Source organism: Branchiostoma lanceolatum, chromosome 3, assembly GCF_035083965.1.
Source record: "Branchiostoma lanceolatum isolate klBraLanc5 chromosome 3, klBraLanc5.hap2, whole genome shotgun sequence".
Lineage (NCBI taxonomy): Eukaryota > Metazoa > Chordata > Leptocardii > Amphioxiformes > Branchiostomatidae > Branchiostoma > Branchiostoma lanceolatum.
The window spans coordinates 10,498,663-10,526,347 of record NC_089724.1 but is presented as its reverse complement, the minus strand read 5'-3'; the positions used below and the strand labels follow the sequence as shown (position 1 = coordinate 10,526,347).

At 41.7% G+C, this 27,685-nt stretch overlaps 3 protein-coding genes across 8 annotated transcripts; 1 reads left to right on the top strand and 2 right to left on the bottom strand.

Moving 5' to 3' along the window:
* Positions 1-492: 492 nt before the first annotated feature.
* LOC136430174 (organic cation transporter protein-like) lies at positions 493-10,043 on the bottom strand. Its single transcript, XM_066420515.1, has 10 exons — positions 9,629-10,043; positions 6,104-6,207; positions 5,439-5,593; positions 4,465-4,633; positions 3,907-4,054; positions 3,528-3,631; positions 3,058-3,272; positions 2,532-2,640; positions 1,341-1,550; positions 493-925 (listed from the first exon to the last, which is right to left on the bottom strand). The coding sequence occupies exons 1-10, from the start codon at positions 10,013-10,015 to the stop codon at positions 826-828; spliced, it is 1,701 nt and encodes a 566-aa protein (XP_066276612.1). The 5' UTR covers positions 10,016-10,043; the 3' UTR covers positions 493-825.
* Positions 10,044-12,613: 2,570 nt separating this feature from the next.
* Positions 12,614-19,754, top strand: LOC136430172 (uncharacterized). 5 transcript variants are annotated; one of them, XR_010754854.1, is made up of 9 exons: positions 12,614-12,759; positions 13,232-13,340; positions 14,269-14,400; positions 15,024-15,215; positions 15,509-16,972; positions 17,525-17,633; positions 18,587-18,808; positions 19,106-19,196; positions 19,662-19,754. XR_010754854.1 is itself a non-coding variant. In XM_066420511.1 (6 exons), the coding sequence occupies exons 1-5, from the start codon at positions 12,723-12,725 to the stop codon at positions 19,170-19,172; spliced, it is 537 nt and encodes a 178-aa protein (XP_066276608.1). In that variant the 5' UTR covers positions 12,617-12,722; the 3' UTR covers positions 19,173-19,196; positions 19,662-19,754. The 5 variants fall into 5 exon arrangements, 4 of the variants coding, with proteins under 4 accessions (XP_066276608.1, XP_066276611.1, XP_066276609.1 ...); XM_066420511.1 differs by lacking the exons at positions 15,509-16,972; positions 17,525-17,633; positions 18,587-18,808 and having other exon boundaries at positions 12,617-12,759; XM_066420512.1 differs by lacking the exons at positions 12,614-12,759; positions 15,509-16,972; positions 17,525-17,633; positions 18,587-18,808 and adding an exon at positions 12,919-12,970.
* LOC136430171 (prostaglandin reductase 1-like) lies at positions 19,574-27,279 on the bottom strand. 2 transcript variants are annotated; one of them, XM_066420509.1, is made up of 9 exons: positions 26,978-27,125; positions 26,369-26,414; positions 25,995-26,051; positions 25,477-25,653; positions 25,272-25,389; positions 24,802-24,957; positions 24,309-24,417; positions 21,048-21,166; positions 19,574-20,724 (listed from the first exon to the last, which is right to left on the bottom strand). In XM_066420509.1, the coding sequence occupies exons 1-9, from the start codon at positions 27,081-27,083 to the stop codon at positions 20,614-20,616; spliced, it is 999 nt and encodes a 332-aa protein (XP_066276606.1). In that variant the 5' UTR covers positions 27,084-27,125; the 3' UTR covers positions 19,574-20,613. The 2 variants fall into 2 exon arrangements, with proteins under 2 accessions (XP_066276606.1, XP_066276607.1); XM_066420510.1 differs by lacking the exon at positions 19,574-20,724 and having other exon boundaries at positions 20,733-21,166; positions 26,978-27,279.
* Positions 27,280-27,685: the final 406 nt, after the last annotated feature.

The following is a 27,685-nucleotide window of genomic DNA, read 5'->3' as shown; positions in this document are numbered from 1 at the left end:
CTAGCTGTTAACATTATGATTACACGCAAGTATTTCAATAGAATGTAAGAAGTTTTACTCTACACTGTCTAAAATAGTTAATTCGTGTATATAATTGTAAATACGTATGTCAACCTCTTAATTAATTTGGTAGTGATTTCTATGTGTGCTTAATGAAATGATTATGTATGTTATTTGTAATGATAACGTTTTTCTCCCAGGGTTGCCCTTTGTAATAGCTTAAGCTAGTTGGGCAACCCTGGCATGTTTGTAAATACAATGCATGCCAAATGAATAAATGAATAAACAAATAAACAAATAAACTCCTGTATATCTAAACTTTGCATACCTGGGAGGTGCTGCACTAGAGATCTCTCAAACCTACTATTTTGCAAAGCTGTGTGCATCTGTCCGTGTGGTTCGTCAATTCATGACACAGTTTTCTACGATATGCTGTCAAATGGTGGTCGGTTTGTATAGAATGTAGAAAGAGCAAAGCAAACATCTCCCAACTGACGCATGTGTTACAGTTTATTCACGTTGTATCATTCACTAATATTTCAAACATTTGGTCCTTTTATCGTACTTTCAATCGTATATATTTGCATAATAATATGATCATATCATGATCATGCTTTACCGTGTATTTCAATTGACCATAGTAATCAGTCTAAGAAAATAAACACAGTAAATTGCATCCAAAGGCCCGAAAAGCCAAATATGTATGTTCCTGATTTTCACCGGAGTGTACCTGATACACGTTGCATTAATGGGAGTTTGACTGTATGTTCATATGCAGTGATGTCATACGGATGAAAAGGTTTAATAACACGCTGCGTCCGTCCTCTAAAGTGTAGTAACTCTCTCAACAATCTTAGCCAGTGATAGTGTTGGTTTTTCTTCCGATTTTCCCGTCAGCAGCGTCTCGGTCCGTTTGTCCTTCGTGCTGTAGGGTAGGAACAGAACAGTGTTCATGATGAAGCATCATCAATATTTCGTAGCAAAGTTTGTGTTCGTATATTCAAAGGAAAAATTATCGCAGTCAGCACTCTGTATCTGTGTCTGTATATCGTGCCTACAATCGGCAAGGCGAAGAAAATAGCGCACCTTTGAATATACATTGTCAGCAGAATGGCGGTGTAGTCTTCTCTTTCCTGATTTTGAAAACATGCCAAGTTTGACTAATTTTACACGTGGAGTGACGTATATTAGTGCAAGGTCCAGGCGGAGTGATGAATGCTCAATCTAGTTATAGCCGGGGGGCACAAGCGGTCATGTACACTCTGGATGGTTTTACAAAACATACAAAGATCTAGTACGTACAGGCAGTCGATTACTAAAAACTTTGGATATAACGGCACCTTTTGAAGTTCTCAGCATCCTCCAGTGTGTTAGGTAACGGGACGCCCAGTGTCTCGGGCAGAGCCAAGATGGCGACTCCGTCCAGGAAGCTCAGGATGCCGAAGGTGAGGAGGGGGAGGGGGGCCCAGTACTCCCCCAACAGAGCCACGAACGGGGCGAGGATCCCACCAGCTCGAGCCAGCATGGAGACTGTGCCGATTCCCATGTTCCTGGTGGAGTAGATGTGTATGTTAATTCTCCGTTATCATCTTCGCCGAAAAGGTTATGTTTTTGATAGCGTTTGTAGGTACGTAAGTTTGTATGCATGCACGGGGTTTAGCAGCATCACTCAAGAAGCTAAGGATGAATTGTCATGAAACTTGGTATGTGGTTAGGTCAAGTCGTATCGAATAAATTATTAGGCTTTGCGCTCCCTGGCGGTTTTCCTTGTCACAGCAGCAGAACGTTCGACTTTGACATCTCGTGTTCTCGGCAAGCAATTGTCACAAGTTTGGGCCCTCTAGCAGCTTTTTTTGGAACTGCAGGGGCGTTTCAGTTCCAGACTTTGAAACAGGATAAGTCGGGAAGAATGGATTTGTATAACTTTTGGCCTGCCAGTAACGTTGATGAAGTTCACCGCAATAGTACGTTAATCATGCAAATTAGGACGTTATTGGCATGATTGATGAGGAAAAATTATCTATCAATTGTGCTGAATGACAGGAACTTCATACTCGTTACATACATGTAGCTTGGTTAGAAAGGAACATCAATTGATTCAAATAATTCATATCATGAAAATCAAATTTTATGATTCCTTAGTGGTAAATATTGGCATATCCATACTAGTGAAACATGCATATATATATGTATGTTGGATAAAGGTGAATATCATAGATTATGTTAGTTTTGACATCGATATCATTTGCAAAATTAATGAAGAAATGGTACAATAGCTTCCTGCAGAAGGATATTTTTGCAACAAGCCATCCCATACACACCCCATAAACACCAAACACACACAATCTGATGTGCCTGGACCACAGACTCAGTCTACTTAAGACTAAACTGTTTATAATATATGTATAGTAGCTTGTCAGTACACAGATCCCTACTTCTTCGCATAAGGCCATTACTGGTGAGAGAAATATTTTGTTATAGTGGTTTTGTGATTTGTTTCACAACCTTTCTGGGGAATCACAGTCACTTACCTCACAACGGTGGGGAAGACTTCTGCTGAGTACACCGGGAGGATAGCGTACGTCACGCTCACCCCAAACCTACCAACGATGGCAAGGCCGGTGGAGACTTTCCACAAATCTGGGATAGACAAAAGAATGTTATTAGTAAGGGAAAAACATTGTAATCTAACTTCACCTCCATTCCATAAGACGTCGCTGCGACCTAATATTTAACAGATCGCTCAACGAATGTCATAGATAAAATTTAAAACATTTATTTTACACTTTTCGTGTTTCAGTCATACTTTTAGATTTTCTATGAAATTCTAATTGTGAAATTAAGGGTTACACAAATCCAGTCACGGTCACATAGACCGGGGGCCTTAGTGACAGTTTTGTCCTCAATTTTGTCACATTCGAAATTTTTACTATTCAGATTAGTTATACGATCTGTTTGATGTGATAGACGACCAGTGAGTGACTTCGGATTATATGATATTCTTTGATATTCTTTATAAAACTGAGCACTCGGCATACAGTAAAACAAGGCTTTAACCTTTCGGTACAGCCGCTGTTGCTCCACAGCTTACACCTGCCAGAATGAGGGATGCTATAACAGGTGGTTTCCTCCCCCACCTGTCCATAGTGGACCAGGCCAGCAGGATGGCGAGTATTTCCGTGCACGAGCCGAGGATGAAGTTCAAGTAGGGGTCACCAGGAAGCTCAGGTGCGCCGAGGGACAGGCCGAAGTATATAGCATTGATAGCGAACCTAAGAAGGACGGTACGTACAGCACGTTATCAGAACGCGAAGGTATGAGGCATTAACATCTTTACGTGATTTTTTACTCCATTCGTCTGTATTTTTGTGGGTCAGCCGTTGCCAGATAGAGCTGCCTAGGCTGACCCGGTGTAATGAATTGTTTTCATTGTCAATAAAAACAAATACAAATACAGTTTTCTGTAATCAAATCCTACGTAAATTTTATCTACAATGTCACGACTAGGCACACAGTGGACAACTCACCAGGTAAACGCCGTTATGATGGTGTTTTTCCTCATAGTAGGCGTGCGCACAAGGTCCAGAATGCTGTAGAACCGTCGTTCGATCATCTCGGCGGATTCGGTATCCTGTGAATGTTCATGGTGTTCCAATGAGCTTTTCCTATTACAAACTTAGTCCAGCATGCGGAAGTAACATCATCATGATTTCCTGAGCATCATACCTGGCTTTAAGCTTAAGGATGTGTGAAAAGTTATTGACACTGAGAGCTAGCTATCAGAAAGAAACACTTGCTCAAACCCGAGAAAAATAGAATTTTCTATGTACGTGCTGACTTATGCTACAAGGATGGTGATACTGCAAAGTTGTTTTGCGAGGTGATGACAATGTAATTAACCGTAACCTTGTCAGAGGTGATGTTTCCCTTGATGAGGTCATACACTTTGTCTGGGATAACAACTCCGTTCATTCTGGCAGCACGTTTGATCGTCTTCCTCGTTTCTTCAACCTTCCCGCTCGCCATCAGCCACCGGGGCGACTCTGGAGCTAACCTGGAGATTCAAAAAATCACGTCATTTATTCTTTCTGAAGTAATGAATATCATTACATATAAATCAAGAAAATAAGGACCTTATTTGCCCAATCAATGACAAATTGCTACAACAGCCTTCTTTGCTAAGATAAGACTTTCATATCTTGGGCAACTTTTGTCATTTGGTAGTACAGCAAGTCATTAACTAATACGTCTTATGCAAATGATGGCATTATTTGCATAATCAAAGGGGAAACCTTTAGAATAAGTAGTTTGAATGGCAACAAATCATTTGGCGAAGGTATGAGATACGAATGTTATGAAGACCACTCATTTCAAAGTTCTTTTTTGAAACGGCCTTTCCTACTTCTTGACATGTACTAATTGCTCGTAAGAAAGCAAGCTAACAACCACAAATGACGTCCTCACCACCAGTAACTGAGGAAAACTGCAAAGGGAGCAGAAATCGCCAGCTGCAGCTTCCACCACTCCCTGATGAGGTAGGCCGCGACGCCCAGGCCGATGTACCCCAGTACCAGGAAAAGCGCCATGGACAGGCCGAACATCGTGCGCCTTGATTGGTCCAGAATCTCTGTACCTGTTGGAAGAGACCGTAAGGCCATGTTGATATATGGATGACAAACGCGCGCGCATCAATTTTCGTCCGTTCCCCCAAGTTTTCGTCCAAAATGTAGATGTTAAAAAGCAGCTGCTAAATGATAAAAATACATGCTGTGAATTGCAAAAAAAAATTTGGAAATCGGATACTGAAAAGCGTTTAAACTCTTTACAATGTCAACTTTCGCACTGGTAAGCTATCGAAATCAGGTGAAATTTCTCTAACAGCTATCTGCTCGAGTTTGTCAAGGTATTAGGAGACAGTGTTTTCTTTAGAAACATCATAGCCATAACGTAACTGTCCTTATACTCAAAGAAAGTGTTTGAACATACTTAAAACAACTATTATACACCTTTCTCACGCGGCGGACATAGTAGAATAAAGACGAGGCCAATGAGGCAAAGAAGCAAAATAATGTACAGATTTAGCTTTCCTCCTTAATCTCATAAGGTTTTAGAATATGATATCCAAGTATCAATATCATAACTAATGTAGTGCACGAAAAAGATGCAGAAATTTAGAGCTTCGTTGACCGAATGCCATAGTCCCCGCCCTTCTCCGTCAAAACGTAGAAATGCAAAATAGAAACATAGAAATGAAAATATTTGTCGGTCATGCAGCCACTTCCTCATTGGTCGATTCTCTAATTATCAGGTAATCATTGGCTAAACTGGCCAATTGTGATTGATTTCATTCTATCATGTCCGCCGCGTGAGAAAGGTCTATAGAACATCAAAACAAACCCGTTCAATTTGAGATATGCTACAGCTACAGAAGGGAGTACCTAACACAAAGGCAGAAAAGTAGATCCCGACGTTCAAGACTCCCAGGAAGAATCTCATGACGACGAAGGCGACGTAGTTGTGAGAGAAAGCTGAGGCCACTCCAAAGATGAGCTGGAGGAGAATGCACCACAAGAGGGTCGGACGGCGCCCGAACCTAGTAAAACGGAAACTCTTTTAACATACAAAAATTGCACGTTGGAGTTCTTCACGGTAGGAGACCCTCCTCGGTGTATATGACATCGTTACTACATGCCGTGACGTTAGGTACAATACGACAGCCATGTCAAAAGTATATACAGTGTATAAGACGAACTGTGGGTCTGCGCAATTAAATCTCTCTGACTGAGAGACTGCCAAGCTGATGTATCAATAAAGTTCAAGTTCAAAAGCAATGAGCTTTAAAATCCAAATACCCCAACTCACCAAACTTTAGCATGGCGTGCAAATCTATCATATTTGCCGAGCCTCTTTTGTCCTCTATTTGCTGAGAGGACGAAAAAGACTCGGTAGCTATGATAGGTTTGGATACCAGCGTGCAACTCTTGCTGGGTACGTACTGTTTTCTGATTGAATTTCATTCACTGCCATTTTTACATTGCCACAGTCAGAAAATTAACGGCGATAAATTGTTCACGACTGGGTAGATGATGAAAAACGAACGTACCTGTCTGAGAGAACACCTGAGACCATCCCGCCAAAACTGAAGCCCAGCATGAAGATGGCATGAGCAGTCTCCCTCAGCCATGCCCGGTCACAGACTAGATCAAACTGGAGCCAAAGATAGAGGTACATGTACTAGTGAGTCAACGCAAGCCTTAGTAAAAACAAACTACGTTATCACAAGATAGTTTGCAATTTGTAGCCTTTTGTGAAAGTATTACTTTTTCTTAGGTAGGACAGATATTGCAAATACTACACTTTTAACTCTAGCTTTAAAGCGCATTGGTCACAGGCCTGTTTATTGTGACAATTATCTTGAACTAGAGGCCTGAAATTCAAGAGCAGAAAAAACATTGTTTAGCCTTTTAGGGGTTAATAAGTTTGAAATCGTCTATGTAACATTCATGAGGGCTAAGCATTCACCAATGAGGGCTAAGCTCCATTCCTTCTACGTTGTGTAATGTCTTCCTTGCCTTTCCCAAGGAGGTTAGAATAGGCTGTAGTTGGAATGTAGCGGTACTTTCCACCAGACTTACTTAGTTACTTGAATACAATAGAATAACCGGCAGAATGGTTGCAAATCTGTAACTGCATTGCCGGCTTACCCCATTAATTAATTAGTCACCCAATACTTTTGTCAAAAACAAAGTTCTACCGTTTCTTCGGCAACCAAAGGAGTGGAAGGGGGGGGGGGGGGGCTAGGATACACGTCGATACCGGCATGCTCAGTGAAGGAGTGCGAAGGGAGGTCTCGATCTGTTCACAAATTACAATTCCTAGCAAGCAGTCCCTCCTAAGCTCCGAGCAGACGTAGTGCCCAGTTCAGTGTGTTAACGGAATTTTGTACGTCTTCCATGTAGTCCACGTTTCAACCTCTTTTCCTAAAACTTGGACTACTAGCAAGACCAAGGAGGCTATGCGAAAAACACGCGTATAACACTGAGTTGCACCTTACATCTGCTTGGAGATTACGCACACGAGCTTTATCCGCCAGTAAGGTGTTAATTGCTTATTTGAAATGCACGTCACGCTGTTAATTCCTTGACAGGGCCTGGCGGACGATAAACATGGTTTGTTTGGGCAAGGAGGTTAAATACAGAATGTATTCAACCTCCTTGGTTTGGGCAAGGAGGTTAACGGTTTGGGCAAGGACTTGGTTTGCGTTTACACTTAAGAGTGCACACAGGTTTTTAAAAAGCATTATTACAGCTTTCTGCGCAATCCACTCGTTAGAACGAATCCAGAATAGAACGATTCTTTGTTATTTGAGGGCAGGTGAATATACGTTGATCTTGCTTGATGAGAAAAAACAACAACAAAGCTTTGATTTCAAGAAAAAAGCAATCAAACCCAAGAGGAAGCCATTTGCCGACAAAACAAGATCGATCTTCTGATATTTGAAATTCAATTGTCATTGATTACATAATTAAGTTTGTAGAGATTAACGTGGGATCAGAAGCCCAGACCCGGTGTTGTATATGAATATTTCAACACAGGATAGCTCTTTGTGCGCCCCGCCTCACCTTTAATAAAGAATAGCATATTACTAATCTCCAGGCAGATCTACACGGGGCGCGAAAATCGTATATGCTAGCCAGAGAAGCTCCAGAGAAGCCCCATTAGCATATTACCACCTTTCGCCTGTTATTAGATAAAAATGCTGTGTGATTGTACTATTTCAGTTGTCGGCGTGAGCTCGAGTGTCTTTTGCTGCTGTCGATGCAAAACATGTTGATGACAAGTACATGACTGTGTATTTACCTTATGCGGGGAGCCTTATGCAAATGTTTGGCGACAAAAATTCATGTCGCCTGTAGACAAAGAACAAAGCTTGACGAGCTTCTTGCATCTGATTACGACAGATAAAGTCCTTGGGGAAGACGGAGACAAAGCGGCGAGAGGGAGAGTGAGGGTAATGTGCTTTGTCAGAATAGTGATTTTAGAAAACCATGATAATAATGATTTAAAAAAGGTAACGTTGGGTAACATAAATTCGTGGGGTACTTAAATTCGGGATTTTTCGAAAACGGGGTATTTAGGGATATGTGCTAGATGCAACATCAGTAATACCACTAGAAATGCAAACTTGACAGACTAACACATTCAGAACACTGCCTGAAAAGCTTCGATAACCATGCATTAGAAGTTGGCGACGTCAAAAACTCTCCGTCCCTTATTGACAGAGTCTGGGGGCTTCGTGGGAGACTCACACTGCACGGTTGTTCGCTGGTTTATAAGACAAATGTCACATCTCCTGCCTGCTAAACACAATTATTTACAAGACAACTTATTACAATCTCTTTTGCTAACCTGCAACTGGATTCTAAGTGTGATCAATCATCAAAACTCCTCTTTGTTGCTACAACCTACGGCACGTGTATTTTCCCGCCGCCATATTGTTACCGGCCCAGAATCATGTCGTCAAGCAGACGACAAAAGGTTTGTGAGGAACACTTTTTTGTCTAAATGTTGGGTGTGATAGTGGACTGAAGACGATATTTTCCTCAAAGTTTGCTCCTAACACAACAAGGAACACATGGACATAGTAGTATAACCATTGCTACGGCATCCAGCTAACTTGCCATGAATAATGTACACGTTGCCATGACGGTGGGGATCGACTTTGAGTGACGGTCAACCCACTCAACAAACGGGATGTTAGCAAAGGCCTGATGTGTGCGGTGCGGCCGTTTTTTCGTGTATTTTTTTACTTGGACACGTCTATATCCATAGCACTCTCCTCAAGCCAAGGATGGAACGAATAGCTGCTGTATAAAATGTGATTAGCGGTAAGATATTCAAGACGAATCTTCTCTCCCGAATTAATGTGCCCCCCTGTCCGACAGCACTGTCATTGTGCGTGCGGCGGACGGTAGTTTCAAGTTGAAATATTATGGTGTCAGCACGACTAGAGACAAAATCTACCATATATATGATTAGTGCAAAGATAGTACATGATACTGACAGAATAATAGAAAAAAAGGATGGTTTATTGTTCTGCTAGATTGATTTCAGTCAACCATTATCGGAAAAATCCCGAATTTAGGTTACCCAACGTTATAAATTCTTCGAAATAAAGCCGAATAGCCCAGACGCATGCTGTAGTGTGGTGTATACAAGGTGTAAAGCAACTCAATCATTCAACAACTCGTCGAGGTGACATGTACAACCTTGCATGAGGCAAATGCCGTCTACTACATCCGTCCGCTATCCTGATGTAACTGGAACAACGGTAGCCTGGATGCCAGACCACCCAAACTCTAACATATCTATCCGGTAGATATTTCAGAGTTTTGGGGTCTAACATGCAGGCTAGAACAATGGCGGCCCGCCACAGTTATGTCTTGTGAAATGCAGTTATTACATAGCTGAGGGGATGTATTTACGGAGTGGCTAGCTGGCTTCACCTCTTAGCAATTAATCAAACATGGGCAGTCCTTGGCTATTGACTTTTGAACTTTGGACACTCACCGTAGGCCCTTTCAGAAAATATATGTAGAGGCGTAAGAATTCAAGATAATTTTCTTACTTCTGTGACGATGCTTGTTCCGTAATGACTGTGATCGTACACCCAGCCGTCTGTACAGTGTTGGAGGGTTCTGTTCTCCGTAGTCACGTTCAAACCATCAAAGTTGAACTGTTGACATCTACTATACCCCCATTCTCCACTAGCGTCAAATTCCAACGGAACGCTGCCGTTCATACCGCTCAGATGCGCCGCCCAGGCAGATGGATGTTCATCGGGAAGGTTCACGCCGGGCAGCCGACAGTGGTGTTCGGGCACGGCTGCGAGGAACGCCATCGCCAGCGAGTGGAACCCCATAGGAGCCGCAATCACTGCCATACAAAAGGCCGTTATTTTCTGGAAACGGCCAAATTCACCCAAATAATCCTTAAGAATTGTTTCGTAATCCATCGCGTTGCCTATTGCTAGTAGTTCCAGCCTATTGGAAGCCAGAAGTCTTTGTTTTCTATATAATTTGCCCTTGCCTTTGTTTGGCAAACATGTTGGGCGCAGGGTTCGACTAGGAAAAGTAGGGACGGGAAAGCGTCACAGTTAGGCAGTCGCGAATGGGGCCTGAATGTTGATATTTTCCGGCTTCGAATGGTTACAAACTACAAATAGGGCCATCTCCGAAGACCGATAAACGCCAGACGTGTAGCAAAGGCTAGCCGATCTCAGACTGGGTAACACCACGCTCTAGGGGTATTACTGAACAGCTGCTCCTTACACCTCTTGGTCAATTTTAACCCAACGACGTCACGTGGTCACATCACCTATCCAAACACGACACAATGGTGACGCAATGGCCGTTGCGCCATGTTCGAACGAAGCGACGTCTGGCGGAGAAGTGATATTTTACAGCCACCGGCCACGGTTCCTTCAGCAAGTGTTACGTAGAAAGTCTACTTCCAATCTTACGTATTTTAAAGTCACTGGCTGTGCCTAACCTGTATGTACATATGAGCGTGTTACTTGCGATGAACATGTTATGTTTGAAATAGCTATTTTCAAACGTGACGGCGCCGTTTGAAAAAAACCCCAACCCTGGCTATAATAGCCATTCACTCTAGGCCAGGGACACTTCTTCCGTCAAGGTCAAAAAGGGCCATGGCCAAATTCACAATATCCGTCGCTTGGCTTTTGATGTACAGCAAGGTGTGACTCAAAACAAATGGTAATATTGTTTTATACTGATGACTGTTATAGATCACGCAACAACTACAAATATTGGATACGCAGACGACATTGGACTGTCCAGATGCATGCCCTGTGTCACCGCGGAAACGGACGATACTATGCAGGAGGAAGCCGATCACCTTGACTCATGGGCAACGCAGAACAACATGGTCATGAACGGCGACAAGTCGTACGAACTCAGAATATGCTTCTCCAGAATACCTCCAGTCCTTCCACCGCTCATACTGGGTGGGAAAGAAGTACCTATTGTCACATGCGCCACCTACCTCGGATTCAAGATGACCTCTAACCTTAAGTGGGATAGCCATATTTCACATGCGACAAAAAAGGGATCACAACGTCTCCACTATCTTCGCTTACTTGCTAAAGGTGGTATGCCCCCAGACGACCTCACGACAGTGTACACAACCCTAATCAGATCCGTTCTGGAATATGCTAACGTGGTGTACGCCGGATGTAACAAAACCCAGTCAAAAACAGTCGAATCTGTCCAGAAGAGAGCATCGAGGATTATCAACGGGAATGGAGGTATCCAGACGACAGCCCACCTGCCAACGCTCAAGTCTAGACGTGACGAAGCAGCCTTAAAACTCTTTCAACAGATGCAATCTGAAGACCATCCCTTGCACTACATGACAACAAGCAGTCGGCAACAACAAACCGGCAGAACTCTCAGAAACCATAACCATAGAACTCTACCTACTTGTAGGACCGAACGGCTGAAGAACTCGTTTCTGTTTCATGCCACAAAACTGTACAACCAGTCACTTTCGTGAACTTTTAAACGTGTAATGTGGTAAAAACCATCGTTTTTAAATTGTATTGATCTTTAAATCGTCCTAACATGTATATTTATGGCTATTTAAACTCGTCATTCCTGTCCGACGGTTTATTCTTGATGCAACGCACACAAGCTTGCAATTATTTTATAGTTCAAGGACATTTTAGATCAAATTGAACTGTGACCTGTATTTTGTATAACTAGTGGAACCTACAATTGTTACTGTCAGAACAATTCAGGATATCCAGTAGGATATCCTGCCAGTCTGCATATTTTGAATAAAGTTATAAAGATAAAGTTGCTAAAATAGAAAGGAACAATGTTGGCAAACACATTTCACAATTCATGATGTAGTTCAATTTTCTAGGAATAATTTTTCTCTCTTTCAAAACTATCAGATTTAAACTTTTTATGGGTATGTCCCCGTGGCGCAAGCGGTAACGCAACCCCGCCGCTTCGCCATCTCGATCAAATTCCGTGGATCCTGGGGCCCGAGTTCAATCCTAGGGTCGACTCCTGAGCTCGGACATGTTGTAAGGGATTGCATTCGTCATTCCGGATGGTGACGTAAAGCCCGTGTATGAGGGAGCTTTGGATTGCATTTCGGATGGTGACGTAAAGCCACCTGTATGAGGGAGCTTTGGGTATAAGCCACAAGCGTGTCGTCAAACCTCTGCACGGATAACAACCCAACACACTTATCGAGAAGAGTAGGGGTTACCCGGTGTGCTTGGCCCAAAACGCGAGCCGTAGCGAAGCCGCATATGCATTGCACTACCAATAGCATCGAGCATGCCTGCTTTACCTTACCTATGGGGTTTGTCGCATGGATGCTCAACGTGCACGTAGTCTCTTGAATTTTTTTTCTGATGCGAAAGTTCATCTTTATTATTAGAAAGTACTCTGACATACAGGTGTCCGTCGTGAGAACGCCAACAGTCGGATAAACACGGAGATTAGATGTGACCAATGTGAACATACATCTGTCGGTGCAAAAACAACTACCATATATATATAACACTGGTCACCGGGTCTGAAAAAGATAACGGTAACTATTTAAGCCAAAAATCCTCAGCGCCAGCTCGCAGTTTAAACTAATGCCATACACTGGGTTGTGAATTTCAGATAGAAGTAACCAGCATGCGGTGTTTCTTTCTTCTTTCGGTACTTCTGCAAGGTAAGGATATATCTGGTGTTTTCTGAATGAAAGGCGTTTACTCACTCTAGCTCACAAATTAGAAAAAAAGATGAAAGATGTGTTAATAATTAATGGGACGTGTACTTAAATAGACATTTATTTCAAGAGAACCATGCAGAAATAAGATTGAGTCTTTACTGCAGAACGACATAGATGGATAACAATATACTGACAACAGTTCTGCGCAAAGGTACAGCATGGGCATTTATGCGTTGGAATATGGGTATCTGCTTAAGTAACAGGTCATCTTCATCAAGAAGCATTGGCCAGAAGACTCAGAACAGATAAACTGTGTCTTAACCAGGAGCAAACCGTTGTAGGCTGTATGTATGGGGTCAATTCACGTGTCCACTACACCGTGCGTTCACACTGTACTCGGACAACTGTACGTAGCATGCTTTGGATGCAAACGCATGTTTACACCCGTACTCTTCGCCATTGGCTTTCTCAGGTGCGTTTGCCCTTCTCGGTACCGGTTCCATCGACCCGCTGATAGGGCCGGACTGTTACACGGTATGCACGCAGAGTATCCCGGGAACCTGCTACAACCCCTGCATTGGGTATGTACATGTATGCTTCGTTGGAAATCTACTCCTGTTTATAGCATGATCTACATCAGTCATCCACTAGAATTCCTTTTCATGTGGCACAACATAAAAGAGAGAGAGAAAAAAACGTTTGCTTGCTTGCAATATATCCATCGACCCGGACTAAATTAGTAAAGTATCCCTGGAACCTGCTACAACCCCTGCATTGCGTATGTACATGACATTATATTTTTTCGTTGGAAATTCACTCCTGATTATAACATGATCAGCATTAGGAGTCTCGAAGTCATTTTCACCTGCGTAAAAGAGAAAACAGAATAATTTTGGTTTTGCTAGCTATGGATCTATTTAGCCTGACTAAATTATGCTTCCAGTAGCTCGCTTAAGAACATTGAAGGCACCTTATCGGGCTGGTTTGTGTTTCAATCTGTACTTACTATTCCATTCTTAGGAGAGATCCTAATCGTAACCTCTTTCTTTATAATAATAAGGCCATGCTGATTTGATTATATGGATAACATTCTCTGGGAAGCCCAAAACTGATGCGAGCGTGCGAATAAGTTGCCTTCATCATGAAATCTACGCGGTCAGGAAGGTTGAACAAATTATCAAATAAAAAGAGTATGGTATAGCGAATGGTAGATTCTTTATTTTCATTTCTTTACATCTTCTTTGGTCTTGGAATTGACTTTGTCATTCTACGATGTTAGTATCGTTTTCCGTTTTTTTATAATTTACAGCATATATTTTCTCATTTTGCAGCTGCTTTGTACGATTTACAGCATGGTCGAAATCTAAATTTTTAATCGGACGAAGATTGATGCGCGCGTGGATGTCATTCATATAATCCAAAGCAGCACAGCCTAAACATGAATGAAATTGTATTCCGCATGATGGTCGTAAGCTTCGTTGTGCAATACATCATATTGATGTTCCTTAGGACTTGGACAACTGGATCTGATCTTCTCCCTGACCTCCTGCACCCTATCACCAAGGACGGCAACACTGTGGAGTGCGGCATCATATGTGCCTTTCCAGGGATCTGCTGGGATTCGTGCGACCACCTCCTCCCGTGAGTAAGGCATGCAAAAAAGTGTTGGTCCGGTCTAGCATAATGTAGGTGATAAAATACTGCATATTTTCGGTCTTTTAGCAAGTTCCCGTCAAGTCTGAAAATGCCCATCGATAGCAGAAATTACGAACAAATTGTCCCATCAAGTGTGTGGCGTTTTGCACGTACGTCTTTCTATTGGTGCTGGTCCGTTTTATCTGTTAGGCCATGTTGATTTGATTAATATGTGGATGACATCCCCTGGGAGCCCCAAAACGGATGCGAGCATGCGAATAGATTTTTTAAAAATGCCTTCATTATGAAACCTACGTGGTCAGGAAGGTTAAACAAATGATTAAACACACAGATAATGGTAAACCAAATAATGGATACTCTCTAGTGCATTTTTGGCCTTTCACATCTTCTTCCTTGAGATTGGCATTCTAGACATTAGTATGCGTTTTCCGAAATATCTTTTTGAAATTTACGGCATATATTTGCTCATTTTGTAGCTGCTTTGCACGATTTACAGTATGGTAGAAAACTCTTTTTTTGGACGAAAATTGATGCGCCATCCATATGATCAAACCAACATGGCCTTAGCTTCGAAGAGCAAATATCAGAAACTCTAACTTTTGTCACAGAACAAATGACCCATTCCATGCTGACGGATCGCGATCGAACAGTCAGTTCCGTCGGAAGACCGTCAGCGCGGAGAAGATGGCGGCAGCTGCCAGGGCTCTCTTTCCCAACGTCAACCCCGACCTGGGCTGTGCTGGCCAAGTGGTCTGCACCATGAGTATTCCTGGGACCTGCTACGATCCTTGCACTGGGCAGTAAGAAAATTTAGTATGGATTTTTATCCATATATTTTTAATCAAAGCCAGAAGCTAGTCCACAACTATCTAGTGTTACTGCACAACAAGAAGCATTCCTCATTGAAATGGAGAATAACTATTGATTAATTGCTCACAGAAAAATTTCGAAAAGTGGAAAAGTATAATGTTTTGACGATACATTTACGTTGTTTGTCTGACCTGATGTGATTCATCATTTGACTGTTTAATGATTATCATTCAGGCATGGCAAAAAAAATGGAGAAATTAATGCTAGTTTTTTACTTCTCCAGAACCTGGACCACAGGACTGTCCCTGGAAGACCTGATTGGCCAAATGAATCCTGTTGCCCCATAAGCAGGACTTCTGTATTCTATTGTAGATGTGGTTTAGATTCAACATGAATGAAAGATGGAGTTTGAAAGAAATAGTTTTTATTTTCAACACAACCACTCTTGAATAATACGGTGAATTCTACATATCAAAACATTACATTACATTTTGTTTATATTCTAATTGTACATTAAAGCAAGCGCATTGACAAAAACACGATTACGCATTCGCGTGACCATCGGGCAAGCTCATCTTTCCTTTGCTTGGTACAGCTTGTTGATGAACATGTGATGCTTGAAATAGCTATTTTCTAACGTGACGACCACCGTTTGAAATCTAGGGAATCGAAAGAAATACAACGTTTGCAGTGGACAGGTACTAGCATAAGCTGGGGCCGAGCTTCCGAGCTTAACCCGAATTGAAGTTTCCGAGCGTAAACCGAAGTGATGCCGAAAGCACGAACGGATGCCGTACAACGATCGCAAATCCCGTAGGGACGAGCGATAGGTAGGAAACGGCCATTCAAATATATCGCAATTTCCGTGACTATTGCCCGTGGTACTAGGTGGCTACTGTAGACAGGACGCTTTATACTTGGATCAATGGGACCACAAAAAGTGACCACAATTTCCAGGTGATACGTATGTTGCTAATAGTGCAGGTTCAAGTTAATATCCTGAAAAAATAAGAAGAGATTAGCCAAATGAGGTGAACAGTACTAGTTCGCCAACCAGAAGTTAGCCAATCAGAGAAGGACAGAGTACCTACCACGGAGTGGTAAATTACTCTCCCTAGATATAGTAAACTTTTACCAATGTCTACTTTAATTTTCTAGCAACAAAAGTAGTCAGCTGGGAGTACAAACACCGTGTTGACATGCATATGGCGGCGAACACTTCGCTATTTTCCGTTAAGGTCACAAATGGTTGACTTCACCATCCGTCGCTTGGCCTTTGATGTACAGAGTAACGTGTGACCCAAAGCAAATGGCGATGTTTGTTTGTTAAAAGTAAATTTGCTATAAAAAGTCAGGGAACACTTCGAAGATACATCACGAAATATCATTTTTCTGTGAATACGTTTTCTATTTGAACTATTCAGTCGTAAGCAGATTTAAACTTCTTTTAATGATTTAATCATTTAAAGATTTACCTTTTTGTATGACCAAGGCTCATTTTTAGAAAACATACATAAATGTGTCCACTGTGATAACGTTATTAGTCGGATATAGAGATGATGTAGCCAATGCGAACATACACCTGTCAAAAACACGCGTCATACAACCGGTCACAGGATCTACAAAAGATAACGGTAACTATTTGAGCCGAAAGTCCTCAGCGCCAGTCTGTTATACATTGAGTTGTGGATGCCAGGAAAAGTAACCAAGATGTGGCGTTTCTTTCTTCTCTCGGTACTTCTGCAAGGTAAGGATGCATCTGGTGTTTTCTAAATGAAAGGTGTGTACTAAAGCTAGCTCACAAAGTTGTTTCGAATTCAGAAAGATACTCTGCGTATTTATAAATGCTTCGAAATGGTACGTGTATTTCAACGAACATCTTTTCTTCTAGTTAGGGAATCAGAACTAAGATTGAGTCTTTCCCGCAGAACGACACAGTTGGATGATAATATAATGAAAACAGTTCTGCGCAACGGATAGTCATTTAACAATGTGTTGGAAGAGGGGCATCGTCTCAAGTTAACAGGCAATTTCATTAAGGGAAGCATTGGTCAGAACAGCCAAACTGGGAGCGAACGTGTTGGTTGTATGTATGGAGTCAATTCACCAATTTTCTGTCCTGTCCGTCCTTTCATGTTACATGTACCTGCAATTAAACTTGTCATAAACTTTCGCTAACCCTTCACGCGTTCACTGCAACTTGCGTACACACTAGGTATATATATATATATATTAACTTAGTAACATACCTTGGATTCAAAACACGTGTTTACACTCGTACACTCCGCCGCCGTCCCAGGTACTCTTGCCCTTCTCGGTACCGGTTCCATCGACCCGCTGATAGGGCCGGACTGTTACACGGTATGCACGCAGAGCATCCCCGGAACCTGCTACAACCCCTGCATTGGGTATGTACATGTATGCTTCGTTGGAAATCTACTCCTATTTATAACATCATCTGCATAAGGCCTCCACTCGAATTCCTTTTCATGTGGTACTGCATAAAAGAGAAATAAAATCAATTTTGATTTTGCTTGCTTACCATCAAGCCTAACTAAATTACGCTTCCAGCAGCTCGCCCAAGTGGCCTGACTAAATTTATGGCGCTCCTAGCGGCCGGCCTTACCGCCCCCTAAGAGGGGGTCATTTATCTCCGCCAGCGAGAGAATGTGTAAACACAGGCTACTCGCCCAAGAAGCGTGAAGGCAACTTAGGAGAGATCCTGATCCTACTATCGTTCTTTATATTCATAAAAGTGTACATAGCGGTGAATGAAATTGTATTTCGTTTTTGATACATGGTTTAAAGGTGATTTTATTGAGTTTTTTTGTGCCATTTTTAGACCAAAAATATAAATTTTGGCCCCCTGTGCTCTGGTATTACAACCAAATTACCTGATATTTGGTACAAGGGTGCCTTGGGGATATGCCGACAGGGATTTAATGACAAGTCTGTCATACTTCGAAATGATATATATTTGGATTTCTTTGCCAATGTAGACGAAAAGCTGGTCAAGTTCTGGAAGAGTTCATTGTTGAATTGGGAGTCAAATTGGGACTCTAGCGTTGACTGTGGTGATCTTAGAATAGTTCATGTTTCAGCCGTAGTAATTTTGGACTGGTCCATTTTACAGGGACGTGCCACTCGAAGAGTCTATTCTTGCACGGGGGTCGAATTGAGAAATCTCCTTCTTGGACTTGGTTGACTTTGCAATAGTTCACTTTTTGGCAGAAGTTATTTTGGAATGTTCCATTTTTGTACCGTGGTGATTCTGGAACGGTCTACTTTTGCATCGAGGAGGAAAAGATTTGCTTATAAATGTTGCCTTTCTAGTATTACTGACAGTCACAAATTTTCTTAGGACTTGGACAACTGGATCTGAGCTTCTCCCTGACCTCCTGCACCCTATCACCAAGGAAACCAAGGACGGCAACACTGTCGAATGTGACCTTGTGTGTGCGGAGAAGATGGCGGCTGCGGCCAGGGCTCTCTTTCCCAACGTCAACCCCGACCTGGGCTGTGCTGGCCAAGTGGTCTGCACCATGAGTATTCCTGGGACCTGCTACGATCCTTGTACTGGACAGTAAGAAAGATTAGTATGGATTTTTACCCATATTCTTTAATCAAATCCAGAAGAGCTACTGCACAACTATCTAGCGTTTCAGCACAGCAGGAAGTTCTCCTCATTTAAACGGAGTATCACTGTTGATTAATTGCTCAGAGAAAAATGTCGAAATGTGGAATATTACGAATATGCTTTTGTCGATATGTTAACGTTGTCTGTCTGGGTCTGTGATTTGCCATTTGACTGTTTAATAATGGTTATCATTCAGTCATGGCAAAAAATGTAGAAAATGATAATCATCTTTTACATCTTTAGAACATGGACCACAGGTCAGTCCCTGATGGAAGACCTGATTGGCCAGCTCAATCCTGTCGCCCCATAAGCAGGGCTTCTGTAGCGATGCGAAGTGAGTGCCGTTTGGTTTCTTACTGGGTATCTAATATTTATGCAGTTTGATTCTTTCTCGTTGACTTGCTAAAGCTTAGAATTAGCATAAAGCTTAGTATTACAAGAAATGTACCATCAGATCATGTGCATGAGTCATGATGATTCTATCGATAGATTAGTAGTTGAGATAAAACATTTCTGGAATCTTGTACTGTCTTTGTTTCGTGTAAGGATTCGCTAATTCATTCAGTTCGCACAATGCTTAACCTTAAAATACGCCTTAGATCATTAAGGACTATATGATGTTATCATCAGATAGTAGACAAGATCGTTGTATATTCAACCAAATTATTGATGCTCTAACAATAGCTTTGAAAATACTACCAATGACAAGAATTTTTCAAAGTGCTGTTTGTAATAAGACTGCTATTAGAGTACTTTATGATTGAATTCAACATTATTTATGTTTCATTTTCACTACCAGGTGGATCTGTGGTCATCGCTCCAGTCGAGGGAAATGAATTTTGTCCTTTTCCTGCACGAATAAAGATAAAATCCAACATGAAATTTAGACGAACCACTTTACAGTCTGCCTTCTGTTGCTTTAACACGTTTATCGTCTATTGCCAGTTCCTGAATTTTCCATTGTAGGTGTGGTTTAGATTCAACAGGGATAAAAGACGGGGTTTGAAAGAAATAGTCTTCATTTTCAACACAGCCACTCTTGAATAATACGGTGAATTCTACATATCAAAACATTACATAACATTTTGTTTATATTCAAGTGTACCTAACCCTTTACCAATAAACCAATAAACCAATAAACCTAAATGCAGGTGCCTTGACAAAAGACGGGTACGCCACGTGACCAACGGGCAAACTCATCCTTTGCAATTTGCTCTGTTTATCAACTACAATATACATACAAGTACCTAATGGTAGCCTCTATCAGGCATATCGGCGGAAAAATGGTAGAAATTGGCCAAATGGACAGATACAACATATGCCAGATTGCAAACTGTACTCACAAGTCAGATAGCTCCTCTCCATTTGAACAATTTCTACCCTTTTGCCAGCGGCCTATGGGGCCTGGGAAAAGGTTGACCTAATTGATCTCTACGGATGATAACATCGTTTAACGCCTCTAATTCCTGGGCATCCAATTTGGTAATTGTATCCCTCCCCTCTAATGAATTTTAGCCTGAATTCATATCGAAACGGAAACATGATAACGGAAATGATGGAAAAGGTGTGAAATATGGAATGTTTTGTTCAATAGGGTTTCGTAAAACCTGAACGATCACACGATAGCAAAACATCTCCGTCGAAGATCCAGGAGTGCTGGCTATTGTATTGGTACGGTAGATATTGTGTTTTCTCCTCAGAGCAGTATATTCTGCTGGCTACTGGTCCATGTTGTGTTTTCCCCTAGATCCTCAGAGCTTGACGATAGCCTTGCCGATGTTCTCTCCCACAAGCATCCCGATGAAAGCTTTGGGCATGTTTTCAAAACCTTCGGTCACGTGTTCCCTGTACTTGATCTTTCCCTGGGGTATAACAAAGGGGATGAAGTTAATGGCAATGCGCCCACCTCTTAGAAAGGAACTAGTCTTGCGTTGCGTTGATGTTATACTTCATACTATGGAGATTCGTCCAAAATAAGGAAATTGTGTTGATCATATATAAGTAGTATTTATCAGGTGATTATAAACTCCTATCCAACTTAAAGGTACTTACCAAATGGTAGTAGATATTGTCCAAATAATGCTCAGCATTTGAAATACTGTGATAAAATCGCCCAAGTGCACAACTACTAGTATTCAGTGAAGAAATTTGTGATGTAATGTAATGGTGAGACATGATCACATACCTCTTTGATCCATTGCATCATTTGTGCCTTCCCCTGCGGCCATTGGTCCAGCCAGCGACTAACGACAAATCCAATCAAAGTCAGCTGCTTACCTTGGATTGCCTTATATGGAAAGGCTCCTAGAAAAAGACGATCTTTGTCAGGCACTCAGGATGTTTCGAGTTTTTATTTTACACTGCGACTTTGATTGAATATATTATCTTAATCCTTTTTTGTGATTTCTAGTTTATCTTCATGAATAATAAGAAACCGAACATGTTAAATCCACTAAACCCACTTTGTAGTTCATTTGCCCTATATTCAATATTGCCTACGTCTGATCTGAAACCCAAAGTACAAAATCCTAATCATCTTTCAGATAGTATGAGGCTCACTCTCAGTGTTTGACGCCTGTTTTTACTGCAACATTTGGTGCATCTTTCTAGAATTACACAAGGAAGTAGAACAAAACCCATGGTAGAGGACCAAAAAAGGGTCGTTACGACCATCCTATAATGAGAGTCGGTCTATCACGTAGTCCCCGCTAGTACTACGGTCCCATTCGGTCTGCCTTTTTACCTGAATGCCCCGGAATGCCCTTTTCACACCGGAATGCCCCGGAATGCCCATAAAGGAGGGTGAATTCTACAGGAATACACTATGCGTTGATGAGTAAACATCACAGGTTGCTGTATTTTGGCATGAAATTATATATTTATTGCACAGGGAACGAGAAATCACTAGAAATTAGTGATGGTCATTGGCGTCGGCCCACCGCCAGTCGCCATGTGTGTTTTCATTGCGGATTCCAATGTTTGTTTAGCGAGAAATGCACAAACAGGAGGTGAAATGTTGCAAATAAAGTATGCTTTGGTAAGTTAACATCGCATGTTGCTATACTTTGGTGTAAGATAACGTATACATGACCCTGGGAACTAGAAATTACCCGGCGATCCCGTCGCGTCGCTAAGAAGCATATCCGAATAAACAATATGGCGGACCCTGTTGAACGAGGCCGAGGGAGCGCTCAGTCTTTGAATGAATCTCTCAACCCTCACATGTGCGCTTTTAGATTTAACTCATCATTTCATTAACATTTCACCGCATTAAGTAGCAGAATGCAGCACCAATCCGCGACGTCGGTAGCGTGGATTTTGCCCGTTTGGGTTGGTAAATTTGGTCTTTGAATTCCTCCGACTGTCTGGTCCGTTCTCTTTTCAATTAGAAGCACATTGCTCTTCACTGGCATACGAACACGAAATTGTAGCATATCTGCTTATTTCTTATGGAGTGTACTGTATAGTCTAAAATTCTTTGGCTTTCTATTTTGTTTCCGTCAGTCAAAAGTTCTAAATTGTTACTTAATTTGTTACTGTTCAAATTTTCGCGCGTTAGCAAATCTGTATAGGGAATTATTGTAATTCATTCATTATCTCGTTACTGTTCAAATTTTCGCGCGTTAGCAAATCTGCATAGGGCACTATTGTAATTCATTCATTATCTCCCCTACGCCCTCTATTGTAATATCTATTATAATACAGCTACTAAAACAAACATTGTAATCCACAATGAAAACAAACATGGTGACTGGCGGGGAACTATCGGCGATCACCTTGAATTTCTAGTGTCATTTCTTGATCCCAGAAATACACATAAACTTAAAGGGAGGTGAAATTTCGGAAATACAGTATGCTTTGGTAAGTTAACATTGCAGGTTGCTGTATTTGGGCATAAGATAACGTATATAGGATCCTCGGAACTTAGAGACATTACTGGGTGATATGATTATGATATTTTAAGTGTGATGAAGCTATGCTCTCCTAAGGAAGGAATAAAGAAGACCTTTATTGCACATGTTTGCCACACTGGAATAGGTACATTGGTCACAACAAAACACGTTGAACAGATACAGTTCACTTATACAAAATAGAAATCATTAAAGCGGTCGCAAGTTTAGCGCTTGGAGGCCATTGGTTATAACGCAAACATTGCCTATGTGGTATGTCAGTGATCAAATAACAATTATAATAGATATTACAATAGAGGGCGTAGGGGAGATAATGAATGAATTACAATAGTGCCCTATGCAGATTTGCTAACGCGCGAAAAATATAAGTAACAAATTAAGTAACAATTTAGAACTTTTGACCGACGGAAACAAAATAGAAAGCCACAGAATTTTAGAATATACAGTACACTCCATAAGAAATAAGCAGATATGCTACAACTTCGTGTTCGTATGCCAGTGAAGAGCAATGTGCTTTTAATTGAAAAGAGAACGGACCAGACAGTCGGAGGAATTCAAAGACCAAATTTACCAACCCAAACGGGCAAAATCCACGCTACCGACGTCGCGGATTGGTGCTGCATTCTGCTACTTAATGCGGTGAAATGTTTATGAAATGATGAGTTAAATCTAAAAGCGTACATGTGAAGGTTGAGAGATCACTTCAAAGACTGGGCACTTCCTCGTTCCACAGGGTCCGCCATATTGTTTATTCCGATATGCTTCTTAGCGACGCGACGGGATCACCGGGTAATGTCTAGTTCCCAGGGTCATGTATACGTTATCTTACACCAAAGTATAGCAATATGCGATGTTAACTTAACAAAGCATACTTTATTTGAAACATTTCACCTTGTGCATTTCTCGCTAAACAAACATTGGAATCCGCAATGAAAACAAACATGGCGACTGGCGGTGGGCCGACGCCAATGACCATCGCTACTTTTTAGTGATTTCTCGTTCCCTGGGCCATAAATATATCATTTCATACCAAAATACAGCAACCTGTGATGTTTACTCATCAAAGCATAATGTATTCCTGTAGAATTTACCCTCCTTGATGGGTATTCCGGGGCATTCCGGTGTAAAAAGGGCATTCCGGGGCATTCCGGTAAAAAGGCAGACCCGGTCCCATTTTCAATCCGGGGCCCGGCCGGGCTTTCTGCGAAAAGGAAAAAAATGCATATAAATAAAATACACAGTATATGGTTAGGAGTATTTTTACGACTTTGTTGTCTTTATATCATATTTGTCTTTCCCACAAGCTGCCCGACCGGGCCCCCGATTAGAAATGGGACTGTATCATAATGCCATAGTCCCATTTACCAATCCGGGGCCGGGCAGCTTGTGGGAACGACAAATATCATATAAAAGACAACAAAAGCGTAAAAATACTCCTAACCATATATTGTGTAATCATGATATGCATCTTTCATTTTTCGTTTTCGCAAGCAGCCCGGCCGGGCCCCGGATTGGAAATGGGACCGTAGCATTACCCTTGCTGGAGGGGTCCTTATCATTGTAAGTTGAGATGCCACCAACGATGGCCACACGTCCGTACAGGTTCATGTGGTTCAGCACGGTTGTGGTAAAATCTCCTCCCACCTGCCAAAACGACGGTCACAATAAGGTTCATGAGAGTGGTTTTCTGTAACCTACAAAAACATTTTTTAATTTTTTTTTCAATTTCAAGTCTGTATTGTGTGACTTTCTACGAACTTTTTGCGATCTAAAGAAATGTGACTATTATGGAAATGTATATAGCTTGGTATGCAACAGTGACCGCTGGGGGGGGGGTAGCAAAGCTATACAAGGCTGGATATAAGGCTGAGCAATTCAATACAAAAATGTGATTATTAACATTAAAGATGCCAGATCTCTTAAATTGCATCTATTTTACATTTGTTGAATATGGCGCAGAACTTTGGTAGTGTTTTTACAATAAAACCGTTCTTATTCGTACAAACGTTCGATCACATTCAGACTTACATTGTCAAAGTAACAGTCAATCCCATTGGGTGCCGCCTCCTTCAGAGCTGCGTCCAATGAAGACACAGTTTTGTAGTTGAAGGCAGCATCAAAGCCGAGTTCCTTCAGCCAGGCCACCTTGGCGTCACTTCCGGCAGAGCCAACCGCCTTGCAGCCCTGGGTAAGTTTATCAATATCAATTACACTTTGTACCAGTCAAAAACTCTGTTACCATCTCTTACCAATAAAGTAGACCTGCAGCAACTCAATGACAGTATAATGTTCTTCATTGTTACGAGGGTCTGTGCTTTTTGCCTGATACTCTTAAAATATATGTGAATAGAATAAGATTAATCTATTCTAACTTGTTTGTGGTTAAAATGATCTTTGAACCGTTGCGACTTTTGACACGTCTGACATTTTTTTTCTTCAAATTTTGCAATAAAAAGACATAGTAGTATAATGTAAACTTTTAACTGTAGACAAATTACCTTGATCCTAGCTATTTGTCCTACAATACTCCCTGTAGCGCCTGCGGCTGCGTTGACAAAGACCGTTTCCCCTTCCTTGGCTTCCAAACACTTCAGCAAGCCAAAGTAGGCAGTCAAGCTGAAAGAAAAACGCAAAATAAAACTTTGCAAAAGCGCTGACAACGAGATTTTGACGCTACAAAGTTCCAGGTACGTGTAGTCTCACCCAGGTATGCCGACGGCTCCCAGTAGGAGAGACAGTGGCAGGTCCTTCGGGTAGTCTGCCGGGGCCTTCCGCGGGGGGTCCTGATTCTCGGTATCCAGCACAGCGTGGGTGCGCCAGCCATACTGGTGAACAATGACGGTGCCCACTGGGAAGTCTGAGCTCTTCGACTCGGCCACGCTAATAACGGGTAAATAAATAAATGGACGTATGTATGGGACAATATTCTTGCTTTCAATGTCATTTAAGCGAAATGTATATCTTGAGGTCAGTACGGTACACGTTAAATGATTTATTACATAATTGATACTGATAACAGTAAAGAATAGATAAATTTGTAAATGACCTATCCCATGACATTTGAAATTGAACCTGGCTGGGTATGTTGAAATGTTACTGGCAAGACGCAATTGCACCCAATGCAAAGATATTTGCAAGTGATAACGAGCATAAAGTGACATTGTTTTAAGAAATGTAAAAATCAATCAATGCCGACATACAAAATGATTTTCTTCACTCACCGAGCACAGCACTCCCCAACCATGGTCACACCTTCAGACAAGCGTCGACTGAGGGTCCTAAAATTTGATTTGATAAGTTGATATCTAGCCATGATAAAGATATTGATCACAGGCTATTGTGTGGAAAACACACCTCTCTTTCGGGTGCAGCCAGATTTTGTCTGCTTAAGGCTCTTTGGAAACTATAAGGACATGATTGCTGATAAATTCAAGTATTTGTTTTTACAATGCATGACTTGCAATTGTGGATATATTTTCATTATTTGATAGATGTTACGTATCTATTATATTTCAACAGCTAGTACTAGAAGCCCATAGAATCTATCATTTTGAACCATCTTAGCGGATGAGGTATGCATAATTTCTATACTTACCGCATGTACGGATCGACGCTGCTAAAGATTGACGCCACGAGGATTTCTGGTCAACATATCAAGAAAACGAAAGGCGTGTTATATTTATCATGTGCACAGTCTAATCATTTTCAAGCTTGTGTGCTGGTAAAAGGATCCATGGTTACATTATGTGTGCAACAAATCTCAGCTCACTCACATCCGGACAATGAACACACTTTCGGCGTTACTGTAGATGGTGCGGGGCGCGTTTGGTACAGCAGTACTCACGAGACTCTGTTCGGTGTAACGTTAAGTTTGTTTATTTAGGTTGTACTATTGCCTTAAGGTAGACGAGCATACTGGCTTTTAGGTCAGCCTTGTCGGGTATCTAGGTCAACCGTCAGACAAACGTTCATGGTTCACGTAAACGTAGAAACGGTATACGGTCAGTTACTGCAGCAGATTGCCTGACCTAAATATCCAACAGTTTGTGGTGACTTATCATCTGATGATTTAGAAACAGACTTGCAAGGAGAACAGTACAGCTCGCATAACAGAGAATTGATCGAATGCAGTCCTTCTCACGGTTCTGCACCCCTCACGCCCTCTCTTCTTCACCCTGTCTCCCATCCGGCCTCCCCGTCTTACCGCCATCCTTCAGGTCTGGGGTCTCTTCTTCAACCAGTTGAAAGTCCGACTCCTTCGGCAGCCCGTCAAAGTGGCGCGCGACCACAAATCTTTTGGACTTCACCATATTTACCACAGATTTGAAAAGCCTTGACACACATTCAGGACCGACCGTTGACCTTTGCCCCCGACAACTTGCCATTCAATGCACGGTTTGCGGTATGTTAGGACATAATGTCCTTGGTTAGGAGCAGTCTGGCCTGAGTTACAGACCACGCCTATCTTTCGTGACAATCATCTCCCAGTTTACTCCCAACCACCCCGGATGTTCTAAACATTTTGAAACATTGCTGCAGCCATCCTCGCAAACCAGCAGCAAACAGCAGTCGACCTTGCTCAACCAACACCGACCATCGTTTGTTTGTTTGTTTGTTTTATTCAGATCTCCATTAGTGTACAATGTTTACACTAATGTTCCTTGAGTCCGCCTACATTAAATACAATTCTATCAAATAACGGGACAATACAATTAAATCAAATACAGGAAAAAACTTCTACAATTGTTAGACAGTAAATTAAAGAAAATCAAATATGATGAACTTAAAAGTGAGCGTAGAGGTCAAAGGTCAACATAAAAAATAATGGAATCATTGTATTGATTATTGTATATAAGGAAACCTAGAAGTAATACCAAATGACGAGGATGTAATTTTGTAACTTAATTGAATG